Consider the following 21,879-nt stretch of genomic DNA (forward strand, 5'->3'; position numbering starts at 1 on the left):
AATATTACCATACAATTATTTCTGCAATTCCCCCCTTGCTTCTGGCTGAACTGAATCCAATTTATTTTTTATTAAAAGTAATATTCAAACTAGATAGTCTGCTTGAGGATTTGAAAACACTTGAGTAGGTTTCTTGGCCTCAACTCTGTCTTAAATCAACCATGAGATTTCTGAGGGTTTCTGCAAGACAAACATCTTGAACACAAAAGCTGAAGGTTTAGTTACTTATTCCCATTTGTATGTCTGCTAGAAAGTGTGTGCAAAAATTAGTGGTGAGCATGGTTAATCAATATTTACTGTGATATCATACCTCTATACTATGGGTGTTGAGTGTTGGAGAATTCTTTGTGGCATAAGAGGTATTTGGAAAAGAAATTGCAATGGAGAACAAAGATAAATAAACGTTGGCTGTTTTTTCTAGAGATCATAGATTTTATTCTTTGCACAAAGAGAGCTGTACAGTGATGGCTTTAGAACAGAGAAAAGATTTTGTTGAAATTCTGAAAGGAAGCGTGCCAAAAATTCACAATGAGAATGTTCAGACGTGGTTTCTGTGCCAGTAATTTGCTGTGTTGAGTTTTGAAGATGTGCTCTGTGAGACAGAAGATCAGATGAACTGTGGCAGAGATAAAAAAGGGCAATGGTTGCTGGTTTTCTAAACATTAAGAATCGTAGTAACAAAAGTAGAAATCTGATTCCTAGCTAGGCAACAAAATGTAATCTGATACCATAAGTAAAAGGCAATTTAGGTAAAATGTCTTATTTTTACCAGTTTGCAAAAATTATATACTTCACCCATGAAAAATGATGCTGAGCATTGGGATATTTGGTGAGGAACATAGATTCATATTCTCAATGCTTTACAGGATTTGAAAGACCTTTAAATCTGTTTGGAGATAACAGATGTAAAGGGGGTTAAAAGCTCTAACCATCCACTATAACCCCATCAAATCATGAAAACTTGTATTGTTTTGATTTAAATCTGAATATATGGCTAAATTCCAATTTCAAGATTTAAATATATGAATTTTTTAGTGTGTGGTTTGTTTTTTTTTTTAGAGTGGATGTGTTTGCCAACATACTACCAAAATATCCTCATATAGAATATGAGTAGGAAATTAAACATAAAGTGTCTAAGCACAAAAGTTCAGAAAGCACAACTCAATCCATTTCTCCAAAGCAGGAGGTTTGCCTTGTATTTTTTGAGAATTTACTTTGCTTTTGGTTTTCAGTTTGTTCTCACAACTCGGGGAGAGCCTGGCAATACTTGGTTTGGTTTCCTCCATTACAGGTTTAGCCAGTCCTGAAATCACCTGAGTGCAGTCTTAAAGAAGTGAAGATGTAAACAGAGTTGTCACTGAGGGAGGCACCTGGCATGTTAGATGCATGGTCCAATCAGACACGTGACATCCTGGTTTTTTTCTATTTCAGTTCATTGCCATCTGCCCTTTATCTTCTTCCCCAGCAACCCTCAATACATACAAAAACAAACAGCAAAGCCTTCCTAGTGTTCAAAGTGTTCAGCCAGGTTTAAAGACATATTGCAGTTATATGTGCTCATAATTTCATCTAAGACTTACCCTGCTCATATTGTTGTGTAAAGGTAGCCAGTGTGAGAAGTCTCACTATTTCTTTGGCAAGCTGTACAAAACATTAAGGATTGGAGAGCTGCTTTTTACTCACTGAGTTCCTTTCTTTTCATTTCAGCTCTATGATGGGCCTGATGTACAATCCAACCTGATAGGCACTTTCTGTGGACAGTCTCTTCCACTGGCAGGGAGTACTACAGGGACCAGCCTTCATGTGGTGTTTTATTCTGATGGTCTGAATGCTAGAAGTGGGTTCCAGATGCTGTGGCATGTTAATGGTAAGTTAATCAGAGAAAGTATGTTTCTTTTTTTCCTTGTATGTGTAATAGAGTCCTTGCTTATGCCTCCCTGTGTTGGCTACGTAGAAATAACCCATTACAGCACTGAAACCATTTCATTTCCTAAAGAATTCCTCTAATACTTTGCCAGTGGATGTTTCTGCACATGCACACCTTCAAAGATCATCTGCTCAGAGAATGAGAGCTGTTAGAGCTTTCATTTGCAGGAGAAGGAACAGAATGGGGGGCATCTGCAAAATTTCTCTACTGAACAGGAGGGATATGCTATTACAAGGGAATCATAGGTGATTTGGGCTTTCTAGTGAGAAACAGCCCTCAGTTTGCCTCATTCCTATAAACTTGTGTTTTCTGTGCAGGCTTCTCTCCAGTTTTCTTGAGTGATTCTTGTTGGATAGCATGAGTGGGTTTTTTTTCTTGTTCTTGCATTTTACAAAGGCTGTCACAGGCTTCAGTAAATAGGCAAGCATGCATGCCAGTTACAAACAAATCTGTTAATGACTGTACAAATGTAAACTAATGCAGTTTCTTCATAAGGGGTGCTACTAATGCAACTTTTTCACTGCTTATTTAAAAGCAATATTGGTCTATAACAAGATTAAATAATGTACCATTGCACATTCCATCAAAGAGGATCCAACCCTGAGAATAATTTAATCACCAGAGTTGCCCTGTCTAATCTGTTTGCACCATTCAGCTTTGACAGCATTGTTAAGCAGCTGAAATGGGCTGCAGAGGCCTCAGTGTGGGTTGCTGAGGTATACAGCATGATATACATTGTTTGAAAAGGAGCTCCTCTGCATTACCACAGACTGCTGGCATTTGTGGGCTCCCAAAGGCTCTTGCTGACTAGACAGAGGTGTTTTGCATTCAGTGGAGGTCAAGGAGCATTTCTGGGCAAAGGAGAGACATATGTGGGAGGAGTGAGATGTGTGGCAGGAGCCAGCAGGGGAAGTGCTGCAGCACAAAGGTACATTCTTGTGCTTTGAGGTGACGTCATTCTGGGTCTGCACAAAAGAAGAAAAAGTGGATGCTTTTATGCATAGCCAGATGACATCAGCTCCACAGAGTAGCCATGGTGCTGGGTTAACTTGCTTTTCTAAAGCTCTCAAAGCTTTCCAGAATCTGCCTGCATGGTAAGCACTTCGCATCCCCCTCCAAACATTTCCCAGACTCTCCAGATCTCTCCCACCCCCCTGCACTCTTTTTCTGAACTGACACATTCACTTCTCTGCCAGACAGCACTGACCCCCTGTTAATTTCTGGACGATAAACTGCAGCCTGATGCTGCATAGGGCCCAGACTGCTAATGTGGAATTGTGTCTAAGCAGCAGAACAAAATCTGTGGGTTCAGATAGAGCTGGCTCCTAGGGAATGTCATTGCTGTCACTGAGCATTATAGCTGCAACTTCTGACAGCCTGTAATATGAGTGCAAGTTCCTCCAGAGTACTGTTCATTTCAGGCACTTGTGTTTTTGCATGGTGTTGAAGCCCAAAAAGGCCGAATAAACTGTTTAGAGACAAAGTTTTGAGTCTTTAAACAGCAAAGGTATTTATTCACGGATCCGGGGAACTCCCAGCTCACGCTGGACAGAGAGTTCCACTCGGGGGGGGGGTAGGGTTAGGGTATTTATACAGCCTTTCATGCATATTCATAAGATTACGACAGGTAATTATAATATTCATAACAGGTGGAGTCTGGGCGGAACCAGGTGGAGTCTGGGCAGAGTTGTTATCTCGGGGATATGTCCCTCTTAGGGTTAAACTTCTATCTCCCTTGATTCCAGGTGGCTTCATGTTGTCCTATGGATATCGGGCCCCAGCCATAACTTTCCTCTTATCTGCTGGTTGTGGCATCTTTATGTTCTCCTTGTGCAGATGTTCACATGCCTTTGGGGCCAAGCTGGCACCTCCCTGGCCTTGGCGGTGCCTTGATCTAAAACGAGATTTACACTCCCAATTATTTCTCAGGCAGAAAGCTAGCTTCGTTAGGCCTTGTTTTGCTTTTTGCTGTAACAGTGGAAAGCTGTTTTGCTCCTAACTGAAACAGTGGAAAATTACGAGTTTGGACTGCTTTGCCTGGTCTTTTCTCGGTTTAGTCTTGAATTGTACCAGTTATGATCACTAGTTCTAATTCTACATTAGATAAATTCACACAAACAACTTGGCCTGCTCTCCTTTTCCCACAGGAATTGATCTGTTGAGATCCTTTCCTGTTTCAGTGTCATGCACAAATGTGGATATTTCTCTTAGTGTTGGTGGTGACATTGCCTGGACATATACTGTTGCCCTAGACTGGATAAAATTAGTTATTTTCCTGTGGCTGGAGATGCTATTTCTGCTTCTCCATTCTGAAATCTATCAAATACACAAAAAAATCTCATTGTAGAAAGTCTTCTCAACTAGAGGAAGTCATCAGGAGATGCAGCCTTTCAGTTGGGTATTTTGGAATGTGGCATTCAGGTCCACTCTTCTCTGCAGGCAGATCCCTAAGGGAATCTAAATCTGGATCTGGTAGCATCTCACCAGACAAGAAAGTAACCCAGCGAGATATATTGCTGAGAGCCAAGCTTTTACTTCTGCTCCAGTGACAAATGTGTGATCAAGCTGCTGTGAAATATTTCTCAAGCTGTCCATGTACTCCTTAGCAGTTGTGAAGCAACTATAAGATAAATATCAAGGGCATGCACATGCCTTGGTGACAGAAGAGAGCAGCACTTAACATTTGCCATCATGTGCCTAATACAGTTCACTCTTTCCAGCAGCTTTGCTTGCAGTTATGAGGTGATCTCAAAAAGCCAAAAGCTTACCTTGTTTGTAATTGACCTGAGGAGGCCTTCCTGGCATACATGACACAAAATTGAAGTGTTTTGCTTTGAAATATTTGAATCTGAACTTCCCAGTTGCTGAGACACTTCTTTTCAGTTGTTGAGTTGCTGATCTGGGTTGCTGAAGGAAGCCCAGTCTTTAGGCTTTCCCAAAGACAGAATTAGTAACTGATCTTAGAGAATGCTGTTATTTATGCTTAAAATTGTCCTATATAATTTTAGGTTGGATGGAAAGCTGTAGTGCAAATAATTAAATTTAAAAGTGGTTGTGTCTCTTAAATAGCACTCCTGTTTAAGGGGCTTTCATTGATGAGGCTGGATTTGGAATTGATTTGGATAAATCACTGGTGTTTTCTTCTGCAACCAAGGACTCAAGAGAATCTTTCATGAGAGGAGAACTTGAATATGCAAGCTTCTCTTTCCATTTCTGCTGTTTATTAGGAAGTTTAATATATATTTTGGGGCATATATTGGTCCTTTGAGAAATAAGAAACTCTTAATAATATTCTGGATATAGCAAAGGTGGCATGGCAATCTAATTGCTTTCTTTAAAAAAGAAAAAAAAACAAAACAAAACAAAACAGGAGGCAAAGGGGGCAAAAGTCTTTCAGTGCAAAATTACACCAGGAGCAACTATCACTATCTGTGAAGATGCCTATTTCTTAGACCCATCACTTACCTTTTTAAGCAATGTGCATGTAGGACATGAGTGCTTTTTATATACATCTGCATTTCATTGAAGCTCACTCATTTGACTGCTTGATTGTCAGTGGGGTTTATAAATTCAATTGGCTCTTCTCAGCATAGTCAAAACTTGCACCCACTATTCTGTTTTCTGTGACACATTAATTCCCCCTTTTAAAAAGAAGCAAAGCACACTACTGCGAAAATAATTACATAGCCCCAAGGTATTGTATTGCTCTTTTCTTTCACTGTCTTCTTCCAGCTGGATTTCCTCAAGAATTGATAGATGGACAGGGTGCAGAAAAAAACACTTGGTTCATGAAAAGAGGTTTTTATTAGCCTGGGTCTGTATTTTCAGAAGATGAAACTTATGAAAGGGAATACAGTACCTAGAGACTGGTGTTTACAGCATATTTGTCAGGTAAAATGTGAAATAGTTTGTTAGTTCTTCATGGAAGCATAACAGAAACCAAGATTGGATTAGGATGCAGAAGTCATTCCCTACAGACATTTGCCAGGCATCCAAAGGACTTGCTGGAGAGAATATTGCATTGCAGGTCAATGAGCTGAGGCCCAGATTTCCTAAGCCTGAATCATAGCTCTGTTGTTGATTTCTTGTGCACCCTTTGATGAATTGCCATTTGTTCAATTTTCTAAAATGACTATTCTTTTTCAAGGTCTTTCTGTCACATGAAGTCTAAGTGACAGGGTCTGTCACTTTGAAGTCTTGACAAGTTGTTTTGAGGTGTGCTACCATGTTCAGAGATGGCTTTTTGTATTGAGTCTGGCTATTAAAAACATGTTCTCTGTGACAGCTAGGGATAAATTAATTTCTGTTTCTTCAGCAAGCTGGATCTCACTCTACCCGCCCAGGCAAATGTATAATATCAAGGGCAAACATTTTATTAAAATGCTTGTTGCTGAACAGTTCAATCAATGTCTGAGAGCTAGAAAATGGCTTTTTTTTTTTTTTTTTTATTATATTTAACATTGATAACTGATATGTGATCATTCAGGATCTTGGAGGTTTCTGCTCTTGTTTAATACCTATATTTCCCTTTATGTCTCTGGGTCCCAGTAGTCTGCCTTCATTCATTATTCATCTCTGAATCCTTTCATTTCCTGAACTCTGATTTTACAGGACCAGTGCCAGATCACTTTAAACTTTGTGGAAGGTATTTTTCTGTCATGTGCCTAAAATATACCCGTGAACAAATCTGAAAATCTTGCAAATAATAGAGATTTCCACAGATTACTGCTTCTCTGTTAAGCTATAATTATTTATGAAGCAGGGGTTCTTCTTTGGTTAACAAACACCATCTGCTAACCAGACAAGCAGTAATGTGGAAAGGTCTGTAAGTCTTCCTTGCACAATCCTCAGCGACTACTTAGATTTTAGTCAGAGGAAAGCAAAGAGAACAAATATGTTTCCTGAGATTTCTATTTGTTGTCTGATTTCCTAGCAACTAACCCCAGGTTTGGTAGTTGTTTTAAGCATTTTTCTAGGGAATTCCAGGACCTTTACACTGTCTTCCCTCCCTTCTTTTCTCAGTTTAACTGCAGGGTTGAAGTTTCCAAAATGACTGCATGGAGGTCTGCACAAACTGGGGATATGCTGAATGCAGTTCAGCTACAAGAAACTTCCACAGTGCAGCTATCTGTATATCTGACCCCATACAGCAAGAGCATATTCTTCTGTGCTGAGAAAAACTAGGAATGAATGGTTCCAGATAAATCACTGTTATTTCAGGGAGAGATGAAGTCATGCAGCAATTTATAAATTGTTTCCACATTTGTTTACCCCAAAAGACCAAATCTTTTTTACTTGTTTTGCCATAACCAGCAAAAATTCCACTGATTTGAACAGAAGCAAATATTAATCTGATGTTTGCAGACAAATGTAAACATTGGGAGAAGGTTTGTATTCATTTAATGGTGATACCAGAAATGGAAGAAGTTTAATTAGTTGACATGATTACATCATTATTTGAACTTTTCCTATTTCAATGTTTCAATAGAGTAGGCAGCCTACTTCATTATGGAAACTCCATTCCAGGTTAAATCAAAATGTATTTCTTATCTTGCTCAAAAAATAAGAAAAGAATACAGTACCGAAGTTTTCCTTTTAAGTGCAAAATACATACATATATTAACATATTTTAATATATGTATGTAAATAAATACACATCTACATCTTCAGCCTTAACACCATTCATATGAATGTAATTTGTTTGATATCTTTGCTGATTATTTTAAGTATCTGTCAAGACAGCTTTCAAAGCTTATTATAAGCATCTTAAGGCGTGGCCAAGTCTTTGACATACAGTGTTTGTAAGCATTCATTTCAAAAAGCTTTCCTATCATTGTTTGAGTTTTTTCATTTTAGTGTTCCATACATGTAGTACCTGATTTTAAAGTCAGGAACATTTTGATCTCTTAAGTATTTCTGCAAATATATTGCTAAAATCTTTTAGTATCTTTTTTAAATGTTATTTTTATAAAAGCACAACAAAACTGATTCTTACTTCATCCACATAAGAGCAGTAACATAATATATGTATTTCCTGCCACTTGGCCAGAAAATTCAGAGATTATGTTTCTGCTCTGACATGAAGACTTCTGCTGACATATGTAGGTCAGTCAAAACAGTTCAGGTGTAAATTTCATGTATTTTTAAATATCAGGGAGTCCTTTTAGTCAGTGACTTGTAGGCATAAACTCAAGCAATTTCCAATCTGTTTGCAAACAATTACTAAATGATTGGCAGCATCAGTCCAGCATATTCATTTTAAGAAATTAATCACAGAGATCTAAACTTTACCTCAGGTTTACTGGAGCACTGAAGAAGAATCACTTCTTTTTTAACAAAAAGCCTTTTCTGGGAACATTTGTAGTTGGAAGAAAAGAAATGTCACATTAACAACAGTTTGACCTTCTTATTCATGTGCTTCACATACTTCATCCAGAGAGTATCGATTGAGCTGAGAGAACCACTCTGGGGAGGCAACAAAAGTAATGTGAATGCTACCTGCAAGGGCTGCATAAAAAGGAAGTTCTGTGCCTCAAAGCTTTCCACGTATCTGAGCCATTTTGGGTTTAAATAAAAAAACATGTCTTTGTGGCTATCAGGAAACTCTTAGTAGGAGAAGCTGACTCATAACTGTTTAGTTTTAAAACTAAAGCTGTTCCCAGCTTTCTTCAGGATGAGATAAATAGCACTTGGCTTTGTTCTTGCCAGCTGAAACTCCCTGCCTCCCTGTTCCCACCCCTTCGGGAGCCAAACCATCAAGTCTGTTTGTGAGAAATCCTTGTGTTTCCTAAGCTGGCAGAAACAGTGGCTTTCCTCTCCTGAAGTCTGTCCTCAGCATCCATGTCATTCCTACTGCTGAGGGGAAAGAGAGAAACTAACCCCGAGATTTAGCTGCAAAGGCTTCCCTGCTGCTGACATTTATTTTTTTTTTCTTTTTCCTCCAGTTGTAAAAACCTGATTTTGAGGAAAATTAGTTCATCTTCTGATGGCACTGGGAAAAAACATGGGGTGCTGAGTTATGCTAAAGATTTCTTGTTGTCTGTGTCTCCGGTGAAATGTTCACAGATAGTGAAGTGTCAGGGCCTTACCATTTACCCACTAGTTCAGGCCTCAGAGGAAAGAAAGTCATTCACTTTTTCTGTTTCTATCTCCAGAGTGACTGAAGGAACAATATTTCAAATGTACTTAAAAATTTCTTTTACTCCTTGGCTGAGACATCTAGTAGCTTGACAGTGTTGCTTTGTGGCTCTAGGGCAAACCACCTGAGTTATGGTGCTTTGTGTGCAGCAAGGTAGGGAAAAAGAGAGAAGAACTAAGCCTATGCCTATTCACCTGTGAAGTCAAACTCAGCCATGTAAAGGCTTTCCTGAGTTACAGCAACTATTGTCCAGTTGTGGTAATTCTTCTGCTTAATAGGTGGTTTTCAAGTGAGTACTGGGTGATGGACTGGCAGAGGTCTGTAATACATTGCTGGCATGGCTGGAAATGTTTTCTGCACTTGTGCATTTAGGTGGCTCCTTATTGGTTTAAAATTGCTTCTTATTGCTTTGCTCCCTTTCAGACCTGCTGCTCTTTCCTGTCATAGTTTTATATTTTGCAGTCCTAGAGCCAAGTGTGGCAAAGCCAAACTCAAGTTTTCATTAAGAGAGTGGAAGACCCAGGGACAGAGACAATGGCAAATGCTTGTGGGCCTTAGCATCCACCTTCCAACAACCCCAAGTTTGTCACAGGAAGTGTTGAGGAAAGTATTTGCATTTAATTGAGGAACTTGATTTATAGCTTCCTGAAGAAAAATAGTGTTAAGCAGAGCAATGGGCAGAGATAACATATTCAAGTTGTAAATCATATATAGACTTAGTAGAGATGAGAAGAATTTTACACATCTATGTGGATTAGTTGAGCAGATCAGTGCAGTTTATGTTATAAAATATCTCCTATAAATAAAAGTTCTGATATAGATACTATAACACTTCTGACATATTGCAGTATGTGCCTCTGGGAATACAGCACTCACGGTTTTTAAGGTCGTTTGATGAAGTATTTTGGATTGGTTTGTTTTTTTTTTTTTCCAGATGACAGAACCTTCTCTCTGGAGAGAAAGCCAAAGATATTGAGTGTGAGCTGTACTTAGAAAGCTCTAGTGACCCCATAAAAGCTGTGTAAGCAGGAGACTAGCTAGGGCCTAAATGAAGCACCTGGTGCCTTATAACATAGAGAGGAAAAATAATGCTGCTGCAAGGCAGAGATATGCATGTGTAAGATCAGTTCAAATATACAATTACCTTAATTTCTGCATGTGACAGGTACACAGCCACCCTACATGGCTTCACCATGAATGTAACTGAGCTAATTCTGCCCTGACGAGGGAAATGAATTGCCACATGTCCATAAAGCAATGATAGAACTTCTTTGTGCTACCAAATCAGAGCCTGCATTTGATCCATATTTTGTTTTTTTGTTTTTTTTTTTTTTTAATCTAGCCCATAATATGCAAGAAATTAATCACCCCAGGGGCAATTTCTTATTTGAAAAGAAAATGCTTAACTTTTCAAACATAGCATATCTCAACAATTGCACAGTTACAAATGAATAAAAAAGAACTTTAAACCCACCAAAAGTCAGAAAGCCAGTTTATCCACTGTGACTTGGCAGCTTGTAAGCATGTTCAGTGGGCTGAGGGAAATGCATTGTCTTTAATTTTATGATTTCCAAACCAGTGGGAAATGGCATTTTGACAACAATAGGAAGACCTCCCCCTGATAACTTAGTTTGTGTATTAATTGAGGTCAGTAACAGCTGAGGTTGGATCTTATTCAGCTTTCTAGAACTCATCAAAGTTAGAGCCCAATACAGAGTTACTTTTTTTGACCCTGTGTCTCAGTTTCTTCAGCTGTCAAAGCAGATGCTGAGGTATGGTAAGAAACATTCCAAAAACCAGAGGTGAAGTGCTTACTGCATGGGAAGTGCCAGCAGATCCAACCTGCTTGTTCCTGAGTTTCTTTTCCCTTCTAGACCTTGGTTCCCTGTGATAGAGCAGACTCTCAAGCCCAGAATACACATTTCTGCATGAAATGGATGCTAATGCCTTTCTTTGTTGCAGAGTTGGAGAGTTTTTCCAGGGCCCCTCACTGACAGGATGCTTTATTGTTTTGTCAGGTTGTGGAGGAGAACTCTCTGGCCCTTCTGGTTCATTCCACAGCCCTGGCTACCCCAACAGATACCCAAGCAATAGGGAATGCATCTGGTACATTCAAACAGCACCTGGTAGCAGCATTCAACTCACCATTCAAGAATTTGACATTGAATATCACTCAAACTGCAACTATGACGTTTTGGAGGTAAGACCATTAGACTTATTCCTGAAAAGTACACAAGTTACATGGGTTTTTTTCTCTGGGGCAGAAAATCCCAAGAGCTGCAGGAAATTTCCCCTGTGATTCCAGTTGTGTTTACAAATGCCACATATCATAGAATCCACAATGCTCATTTTATATTTTGCTTTTCTGCTTTTGGTGTCTATATAACTTAATCAATAATGGTGCTAGGTACTGTATACTTCCTAACAAGAGGCAAAACAGTTTTGAAAAACGCAGTCTTAAAAATTTCATCTTTTACAAAGATATAAGTGAAAGGTTCTGTACCATGGAGATAGCATTTCCTGATGTAAAGGAAAATAATGCATTACTGAGGGGATAACTAAAGTGAGACCTTGCGTAGGACTTTCCAAGCTAGTGGAATTGTTGGCAACTTTTTGAATAGTGGTGGAGCTGGCCTAAAGCAAACGAGTGGGCTGCTGGACACAAATTGCTTAAAGAAGCAGTTTGCTGCTCTGTGTCCCTGAGCAAGGTATTCACTTCAGGTTTTGAGTTTTGTTTCTTTACCATTTTAAACATAGTTCCTATGCTTTAGTTTTTTAAGCCTTACTCATTCATCAACACATATTCTCACCTTACTGCTTGAACTTCCCTGCTTTCCTGCCCTCTGAAATGACATGCCTCTGAGTTACTTCTGACCTTGGCTCATCCAGTTTGCAACATCTATCTCGGATCCACTGACAGATAACCTAATGTAAATCAATTTCTGGGGAAAGAAATTGGTTCCTGTCAGTGACAGATCTAAGATTCTGCCTGGCAATGAATAGCTTCTGCTGCTAAACTGCAGGCATTTGTTGGAGCTTTATGTACCTATGTATTTTCTTGCTTTTTTAATAAAATTACACATTCACAGCATGCTTGGTATAGTCTGCACAGCACAAATGATGACTCAGATTTAGAGGGGAAAAAAAAAGCATGGTTAACCATTTTCAGGATCTGCTCTAACTTGTAATCTTCTTTCCTGTAGTAGTCTATATATGTCCAGGCTGAAAACCATAAACACAAAAATCTGAGAAAATATTTTTTTAGAAAAAAGATATTCCTTGTGTGCCCTTGACACTGTGTATTTCAGTGATTATTAAGGTTTCAAATTTCAAACAGTCTCTGATTATCTTCCCAAGAATATCTCGACGGGAGATAAAATCCATGGATATGGATAAAATCCATTTTTTATGGATTTGAAGTCTGTTTTTCCTTTTAGTTATTCTCCTGATTTCACTTTTTTGTTATCTCTGAACAGACTGCTACCACTTCCTGCTTTCTTTCAAGCCAAATAACTTTCAGGTTTTAATAGGAAGTAAAAAATCAGTAGTAAAGTATCTCCACTCCCCGCCATCCCTCCCTGTCCCATTAGCTCTGCTCTCTAAAATAAGCAGCTGCCTTTAGAAGCTGCAATGAGTTGTATTCTTTTCCATGGATTTTCCAAAATACATTATCTTGTTAAAAAAATTTCCCAAGTAATCACAGAACTTGCTCACATTTATGCAATTATTAAATTCACTCACTTGCATGAATTTAGTTTTTACTTAGAAACACCCTCACCCCTTTGAACTGACAGGCAACTGCAGGAAAATTTGAAGAGATCTTTCTCATCACAGCACCTTTGCTGAATTGATTTTTGTACCATAGTTTGTTCAATATTTCTCTCTTGGAAGTTTTTCTGGACCATATTTATTCTTGTAATATACAGTAACTGAGTCCCTTCTCTTTCCTTTGAAAGTGCCTCTTAAACAAGCTGTCCCTTCCATGTCCTGTCGTATGTTTAATCAAGACTGTGCAGTAATACTTATGGAAAATTTTTGTGTATGAAATCCTCATGTTTTCCCCATGGCTTCTGCATACCCAAGTTTTCAATACGTTCTCCTGTCACTGTTGCACTCTGCCTTTCTTTTCTATCTATTCCTTTTACAAACAACCATCAGTAAATTTGTTCTTAAAGATATGTTCTAGAAATGCTTCATGAAAAAATAATCCATGATTTTGTACAAAATGAAGAAGTTAAAGATATTTTTTAATGTCTTCTATTTAGAATACATGCATACAGAAAAATGGCCATGCCTGATTTGTTAAATTTTGACAACTTTTCATTGACACTGACCAGAATTTTTGTGAACTATAAATACATTCTGCCACAGCAAGATGTAGCCCCGAGCTGAAAAAGAAGGAAGGCTGTCAATCTGTTACACTTCCAAGTCCTTATTAGATGCTCTGGTCTTCTCTTTTAAATATGAAGAAACATCAAGTATTACCATAATTCCTAATTTTCTCTCACACCCAGATTCCCTTTTTGCTGGCAGTTATATCTGAGCAGGGATCAGTTGTATTCCCAGAAAATCTGTGTCATGAGAGTGACCAACCACATAAAAACAGCTTTCTGTTGCTCATAACTCTGGAATGCTGACTGTTAATGGAGCTAACGGGGCAGAAGCAAATGATAAGAACAGATTAAAACCATGGGCTTAATGACAGTGCCCTGTATCCCTGCTCTGCCATCCAACATAATTTTATCTCTGGATCAGGTGCTCTGATCAGACTAATTGTTTTTGATATTATTTTTTATCTATTTGCAGCTCAGACATCCTGTGACTCTGTGAACCACACCCTGAAAATTCATTCTTTCCATCCATTCTCTTTTCCCTCTTCTTTTTTTAATGTGGTAACTATTGGTTTTCCTCTCTGTAGCCAAAAGTAACATTTTATTGTTTTTTGTCATGGAAACACTCTAACTTGTTTTTGTTCCAACCGTTCTGAAAACATCTGATTAACTGAACTGGCACAAAGGAGAAAAGAAAATACACTCCTAACTGTACAAAGCATGACTTTGACTGTGCTTTTTTTTTGAAACTGTGTAAAAGGCCATTGCTGGGCAGTTAACAAAAGAAGATCCACAAACCTCAGATTTCCATCAATATTTTTTCCCCATCCTTAAGTCTCTTCTAACAGGTCAACTATAAGTGTTCAGCTTGGTCCAAGTTAATTTCAGAGGTACTACTACAGAAACCAGCAGGGTTTACATCAGAGCTGTGTTTGGTCCCCTTTGCCTTTGGTGTGCAGGTGGCCCCAGGGAGCACCAGGGGTGATGTGAGAGGCTGGTCCGTGATGTTTATTAGATGTATGGTAGGAACTCCTGCTGTCTCCTCTGCCACATAGCTTCCCTGGGCTCATTTAGATGATTAAGACCATGTGTTCCTGCTAGATCACATGCTGTGGCTGTGACTCAGGGAGTATACCACAAACACATTTTCAAATTCACATTTTGAACAGACTTCTGACAAATGCAGCTGTCATTTGGCCTCACAAGCAGCAAGATTTTTCTGAAGACATTGAGCTTCCAGCAGGCAAACGTGCTCTTCCCCAGATGGGTACTGCTTTATTATAGATTTTTAATCTGAGATGTGATTTCATCCATTCTGACTTCTCTTGAATGCCTTGAGACAATCGATTGGACAGAAGAACCGTTATCCAGTCAAGTCATGCAGCCTCCCTGCAGAAAACAAAAAAGTGTTATCTCAGTCAAACTTGAAGTGCTTAAGCTATTAATCCTGTGTAATCAGCCACTAAAACAAAAGAGTCTTCTGAACATCTATCAGACTGAATTTACAAAAAAATTAATTTCTTGTATCTTCTGAGGATGTTTTATCCGCTGAGGTCTCACATTACCCTGGAGTCACTGAATATTTTTCCAGTTAAAAAAAAAAATTCTTTCCCTTATACAGAGCAGTGTCAGGTACTGTGAGCAGTTAGTCAGCACACGATCAACCAATTACACAGTGATGCACTACACTTAGCCCTGGCTAAGTGGGACTAGCTCAGCTATTTGTAAGACTTGCTCAGATATTTAGGTTGGACAGGACCCAAACTTCTTCTGAAGTTAAAAAGTATCCATCAGAGCTTATTAAAATATGGAATTTTCCCTCTAGAAAATATCTAGATATTTGATATCTAGAAGATATCAAAGCCAAAAGAAGCCATATAGAATGGTACTGCCACTTCCTGAGAGAGATTCATGGCCTGCTTTTTTTGAACTTTTTGATGTTTACCAGACTAAGAGAATATTGGAACAGTATTGAGGTGCTGCTAGTGGGAAAATCATTGTGGGTTTTGTTGCCTTATCTTCCTATTCCCTGTTTTTGTCAGAACTTTCCATTCTATAGTTTAACTTTTGGATTTATACAGAATGTATGATGGTACAATGAGAATCTATCTGTTGCTTGTCCAGTTACTCTAAGACAATGGCACATTCTTTTTGTTTATCTTATTAACAGTTTTCACGTGTGAGGTGACTGTCAATCTGACTTTTATGGCTGCTGTCCTACCAGAGACATACCAATGGAAGGGTAATTTCAGGTGGCACTTCATTAGCATGCAAGAAGCCTTCAGCACAGAAAATAGTTTAATCTGTTCGAACAGGGTCAGAGGAAGGCCACAAAAAATATCACAATCTCTCCTATGAAGAAAGTCTGAGAGAGTTGGGGTTATTCAGCCTGGAAAAGAGAAGGCTCTGAGCAGACCTTATCGTAGCCTTTCAGCATGCAAAGGGGGCTTAGTAGAAAGTTGGGGACAACCTGTTTGGCAGGACCAGTTGTGAACAGACAAGAGGTAATGGTTTTGAATAAAAAGAGGGTAGATTTAGAGTAGATAGAAGGATGACATTTTTTACAATGACAGTAACAGGTTGCTCAGAAAGATGGTAGATGTTACATTCCTGGAAACGTTCAAGGTCAGTTTAGATGGGGCTCTGAACAACCTGAACTAGCTGAAGATGTCACTGGCTGCAGGGGGAGGTTGGACGAGGTTTAAAGGTCCCTTTCATCCCAGACTATTCTAGGATTCTGTGAAAAAAAAAAAAATCAGTCACTGCTGAAGGCAGTAGGAACCAAAATCATATGCCTGGTTTTGAAAATTGAACAGGGCATGTGTGTTTTCTTCATATTTGTGAGGAAAGAATAAGGAACATAGGCCAGTTCCACAAGTTATAAATGGGCTGAAATTAAAATCCCATATCCCTTTCGGAAAAGAAGAAACAAGATTAACAAGGCTTCAGCACTGCCATTGAATTCACTTGAATTGGTTTAAAAATACACACAACACTGCTGATAATGTTTAAGAGAGTGGTGGTTTTCTGATTTATAGCTGCCTGAGGGACACTCTTTAGAGTAGGAAATAATTAGAAGTCAAAACCTGTCTTCTCTGGGAAGTATGTGTGATATATTTCCTTGTATCCAAAAAGTATTATCAAAATGTAGTTTACCTGACCAAAATCCCATAGTTTGGATTTTGATTCTGCAATTAAAGTCAAAAACATTGCAATGTTTTTTTGTTTTATCAGAAAAGAGAGATGAAATCTGTCCCCAATTTAAAAACCAGTCTTAGCTGTTCCTTTAAACACAAAGGGTACAGAATATCAGCATAAATTCCTATCAAGATAGTTTATTTGCACAAGCACACAAAAAAAGCTGTTTCTATTTCCCCACAGAAACAAGGTGCTAACCCTGGAGGGATGGGGGAAGATGAATGTGGCAGAGTCTCCAAAGCAGAATGTTCTTATTTAAAGCAAGACTGTTTTGAAATAATCTAGAATTTCACACCACCAGGTGGTTCAGATGCCAAGTAAACTTGCAGAGAAAATAACTTTATTAGCTACTTTATATTTCACAGTGTGGAATCACTTTCAATACTTGCATACTTTTTTTTTCTCTTATCTAAACAATTCTCATGTATTCCATGTGGCAGATGGTCTCTTTGAAAAACTTTGACAGGTTTCTTTTATTTCTAGGTCTATGGTGGTCCTGATTTCCTCTCTCCTAGACTAGCCCAGCTGTGTGTTTCAAGATCAGCACAGAACCCACTGCGAGTCTCTACTACTGGGAATTCAGCTGTCGTCCGTTTCAAGACAGATGCAGCAGTGACAGGGAAAGGTTTTAATGCCTCCTGGCAAGAAAATCTGGGTGGTGAGTATATTGATTCATACCAGGAGAAATTCAAGAAATCTGAGAGTTGTGGATCAGCCATGCTAGTAAATAAAATAGTCAAACAGTATAGGGCTGGAAGCTGAAGAAGAATTTGGGTGTTACTGGGTTTGGCAACACTAAGACATGCTGAAAATCACACACAGGAAAAATTGTGTAACTAGCTTAAATCTAGGCCTATTTATGTATTTTATTAGAGTGTACCTATTTGAGGTTTCTTCTTTACATAATTAACCAAGACATTCCTGTAATCAGAAAGAACTTTTGCATTCTAGCAGTTCTTTCCAGCCACTCACCCACAGAGAGTCCTTTATTAGCTGAATGATACCCTTGGTTTTAAAACTGTAAAGTGAAAAATATCTGAGAATGTGGCTTAACTTGGAATACTCAGTGGACTGAAAAAATATTTGGAGTGATTAATAAATATTTGAACTCTATAAGGTTCACCCATTTCTCATGAGATTATTTGTTCAAAGCCTTACTGGTAATCATTTAAAAAAGACTTGCTTAACAGACCCAACCACGTCTCTACATGGGAGTTCTTATGAAAAGGGCAGTTACCAAAAAATAAATGCAATGAGAAGTGAGGAGAGGCAGATTTTAATTCTTGCAGTTTTGTTTGATTAAGCACACTCAATTATTAGTTTGTCAAGGTTTATATTTCTTCATTCTATTAAGTTTTATGAGAAAGGCACAAGATATTTTTTTTAAAGAAAAAAAAATTCTAAAATACTGCTTTGGATTAATACCCTTCTGAGATCTGGGGGCTTATTTTTTTCCACTTAAAATCCCTGAAGCTTTCTCATCACTTTATAGCATCTTGCCTGTTGTACTCCAGCCCTCCTCTAGGCTCTAAAATACCCACTCACAATAACAGTATAGTTCTTATCCTTCCAGCAGGCTGCCTCCACCTGCAGCAGTCCCAACATCTTCAACTCCCAACATCAACTGCAGCAACTCCCAACATCCATCACTTCCCCACAAACAGAAGTTTGTGTCAGTCCTATTGAAGCCCTGGCACTTCCTGCACAGGATTGATCATTCCAGGCTATTTAGATATTTATGCACACTGGAATTTTTCCTGTCAGAAATACCTGAGTGTGGAGTCATCAGGAAGCCCTCAACTGCATGGGTAGAGAAGTAGAAACTTGACACTTGCTGTTGTTGTACTGCTCATGTGGAAAGTGGAGCTCCTAGATGTCTTGATATTTTCACAGTTTTTTCCTCACTCCTATGCTCAGCTAAGCATAAGTATTGCTTTCTCTGTATGCTAGATCTGTGGCATTCATATGAACAGTACCTTTGACTGCTTTTACAGTATCTAGGATAGAGGAATTCTAGCCTGTGGTTGGACAGAAACATTGCTTACAGGCACTGTTTTTGTTTATTCACCAGTAGTGATAATGTTATGCTTTCCTGATAGTATTTTCCTTGATTTTTGTTCTGGACAGGACAGTTCAACAGTTGGAGCACTCATCTTACAAAGTTTCATGTAGAAAACGTAAACATGGAGGTGTTCTTAGTTTAAAAATCAAGCTGAAATCTCAGTAAGCATAAAAGATGATTTACAACTGATTATGTCTTTTTCAGGCTGCGGTGGTATATTCCAAGCTAACAGTGGGGAAATCCATTCTCCAAACTATCCTCAACCTTATAATAACAACACAGATTGTTCGTGGGTTATCCAAGTTGACTACAGCCACAGAGTTCTATTGAATTTCACCGATTTTGACATCGAAAATCACAATTCATGTAACTATGACAATGTTGCAGTAAGTAACAATAGACATTTCAAGTTTGCCTAATTAGTCTGGTGAAATGCTTGCCAAAGAGGAAGCTTACTGTGCAACCCAGGCTGCAGCTGGTTTCAGACTAGTAGTTGCATAGTCATATGAATTCACTGATGACATAACCTAAGGCTTAAATTTACAGCTAAATAGTTACTACCTATTTCCCTTTGCTTCACCAATGAAATGGGCTTCACAAATGTATTTCTGCATTCTTTCAGGTTCCCAATTATATCTGGAAAGACCTTTTCTTGAAACTGGTGCATGCTGCATCCTCTTGCATCATTTTCTTTTTTGTTGGTGTGAATTATAGTTAGTACTATAGGAATAACCTTACAAATAGATGGCTGTTATTATGATACCCTTTCCTATTTATAGTACAGTTTACCACTGTAAACTGAGCACTGCCTTGCTCCAAGCCATATATATGTCCACATATATAATAGAGGAATAGAGAGAAGAAAGTCTACATCCAGAGAGAGTTGTGGCTGGCTGGTTTTCTTTGTGTATTTAGGTGCTCCTCAGCTGTCTGTTTAATTGCTTCATTAGAGCCACTGCTCTCTTAAAAGCTTCACATGACTGTTGGTTTGTGAGCTTTTGTTGATGTCACTGAAGTTCCAGTTGCTTCTCAGTCAGTGCACAACAATGAAGAAGTCTCCACATCTCCACTTGGTGTTCTGGGAGCAGGGACATGAAATCCTGACCATTGATGTCAGATTGCACTTCATTCAGTACAAAGGCATGTGTGATCAGTACCAGTCAGATAAAGCACAATGGCTGCAGCCCAAAATCCAGCTCTCGTCTCCTTGATAAACTGTCATTCACAGAGAGCTCAATTTGGCAGGAACGGAGACTCTTTTGAAAACAGCATCAGTTTTTACAGCATTGCCTTGTGAAGCTTTTTTGTACTGAATCAGAAAAAAGAAAATGTGTCCCCATTTTGCTGAGCAGAACTGAAGATTTCATCTGGGCACAAAGGATCTTTGTACAATAAATGTTCTTTTTTTTTTTTTTTTTTTTTTTTTTTTTTTTTCTTGTTCTGAAGCATGGGGAAGTATGGTTACGTCTTTTATTTTAAATTGTTTAACTCTATCAATGGGATCACTGTAAGTGAAAATCTATAGAAAAAGTTTCCAAGTCTTCTGTCATATCACACAGGAGTAGAAAACCAGATTGCTTGACAGTAACACAGGCCATCTGAAACAGCAGTATGGTATAAATACCCCCAAAATTGCAAATTAAGGGCTAAATTCTGAAAAGACCAAATATACAAATTTCTCTTTTAAACATGATGCTAATAGATAGATTGGCATCAGATGGTACATGTCTGAACATTGGATAGGTGGTACATGTCTAAACACTTTGTAGAGTACTCAGCTCTGTGAGCTCAGGCACAACTCCTGTTTCCATTAAAGACTGAACACAGGCACTGAGTTTTTAATCATTAAAAGATATCAGACCTTCAGCAGGCAGGGAAGATATCTGTGGCAGAGCTCTTTGCATGAGCAGGGTTTGCAGATGATTGCAGTGCAGTGACACACTTTTCCTTCATTGCTATATGAGGATCTATTGTTTGCTTCTGCTTTTTGGTTTTTTGGGGGTGATGGAGGAGGAAGTTGCTCCTCAGCCCCAGATGTGAAAACACAGCTGAAGAAGCAGCAACGTGAGCAGGGAGGGAGATTTAAATTTACTGTAGACATCAGTAACTGCCCTCCGAAGGGAGGGTGTTTTGAAAAACAGTGAGGGAGAATGCTGACTGGAAGACAAGACATAACCAGGGTCTCTAAGGCTCCACTGTATGAGGTAGAAAAGAGCACTTCAGTACTAATCTGGAGGAATCTGTAGGGCAAGAAAGCAGTGAATGGGGTTTCTTCCTCTACCTGATATGCCAATTAGCAGAAAAATCACTTGGTACCAACACCTGAGTGTGATTGTGTTCATTGCATTCCAAGGCTTGCTATATCTATTTATTTGCTACATATATTTACCAAGGGTTGGAACAGGCTGCCCAGGGAACTGGTGGAGTCACCATCTCTGGAGATACCTAAAAGATGTTTACGCGTGGTGCTTAGGGACATGGTTGAGTGGTGGACTTGGTAGTTCTAGGTTAACGGTTGGACCTGATGATCTTAAAGGGCTTTTCCAACCAAAATGATTCTTGGATTGTGTAGCCCTGTATGCCTCACACACAGGAGAACAGAGTGAGGGAACAGAGAGTGCTTGGAAATACATAAGTAGATGTCAGACTGTGAATGGTTTAGGAACTGAGTCCCAAAAGCTGTACAAATGGAAAATACGGTCAGCTAAGGAAGCATGTGGGTTGTTTTTTTTCTCTCTAATATAGAAACAATTACTACACATGAGTAATACAGTGGTTCCACCCTTTTCTGTTCCTTAAATTTTTTACTTATCTTTATGGATCTTATTTGTGCTGTGAGTTCTCCTGGGGTTTCCCTCTACCCTTGAGTATACTAATGGCCTTTTCCTTCATCCTTCCCCTTCTAGACCACTCATTTTTCCCTGTGTTATGACTCAAGGTTTTGGGGTTTTTTTAAATATTTCTACTGTAAATTCCTTTCTATGGGGAACACATAAAATGTAGGTTTTTTCTTGTAACATTTCACATTTTTCATGTGAGCAAAGAGAAGGGAGGGAAGATGCCTGCTGGGAAGTGCTTCTTGGCTACCCTGCAAGTCCAAAGAGCCCAGTACATTTTTCAGTTCTGCTCAATTATTTCACATCTGAGTCTTGAACGTAGATCTATGTTCATCCAAATTACTTCTAAACCCCTAATTGTAACCCACGGTGTAACAGCTCTGAGC

The 21,879-nt window shown here is 38.8% G+C and overlaps 1 protein-coding gene across 2 annotated transcripts in view; it reads left to right on the forward strand.

Annotated features, from left to right (window-relative positions):
* Positions 1-21,879, forward strand: part of CUBN (cubilin) — a 140,407-nt gene that overhangs the window by 52,244 nt on the left and 66,284 nt on the right. For both annotated transcript variants that reach the window (XM_071735142.1, XM_071735143.1), the window contains exons 28-31: positions 1,708-1,867; positions 11,084-11,265; positions 17,078-17,252; positions 18,861-19,042. In XM_071735142.1, coding sequence (XP_071591243.1) covers positions 1,708-1,867; positions 11,084-11,265; positions 17,078-17,252; positions 18,861-19,042 — 699 coding nt within the window. The remainder of the gene's footprint in view (positions 1-1,707; positions 1,868-11,083; positions 11,266-17,077; positions 17,253-18,860; positions 19,043-21,879) is intronic.

This window comes from Heliangelus exortis, chromosome 2 (genome assembly GCF_036169615.1).
Source record: "Heliangelus exortis chromosome 2, bHelExo1.hap1, whole genome shotgun sequence".
NCBI classification, from domain to species: domain Eukaryota; kingdom Metazoa; phylum Chordata; class Aves; order Apodiformes; family Trochilidae; genus Heliangelus; species Heliangelus exortis.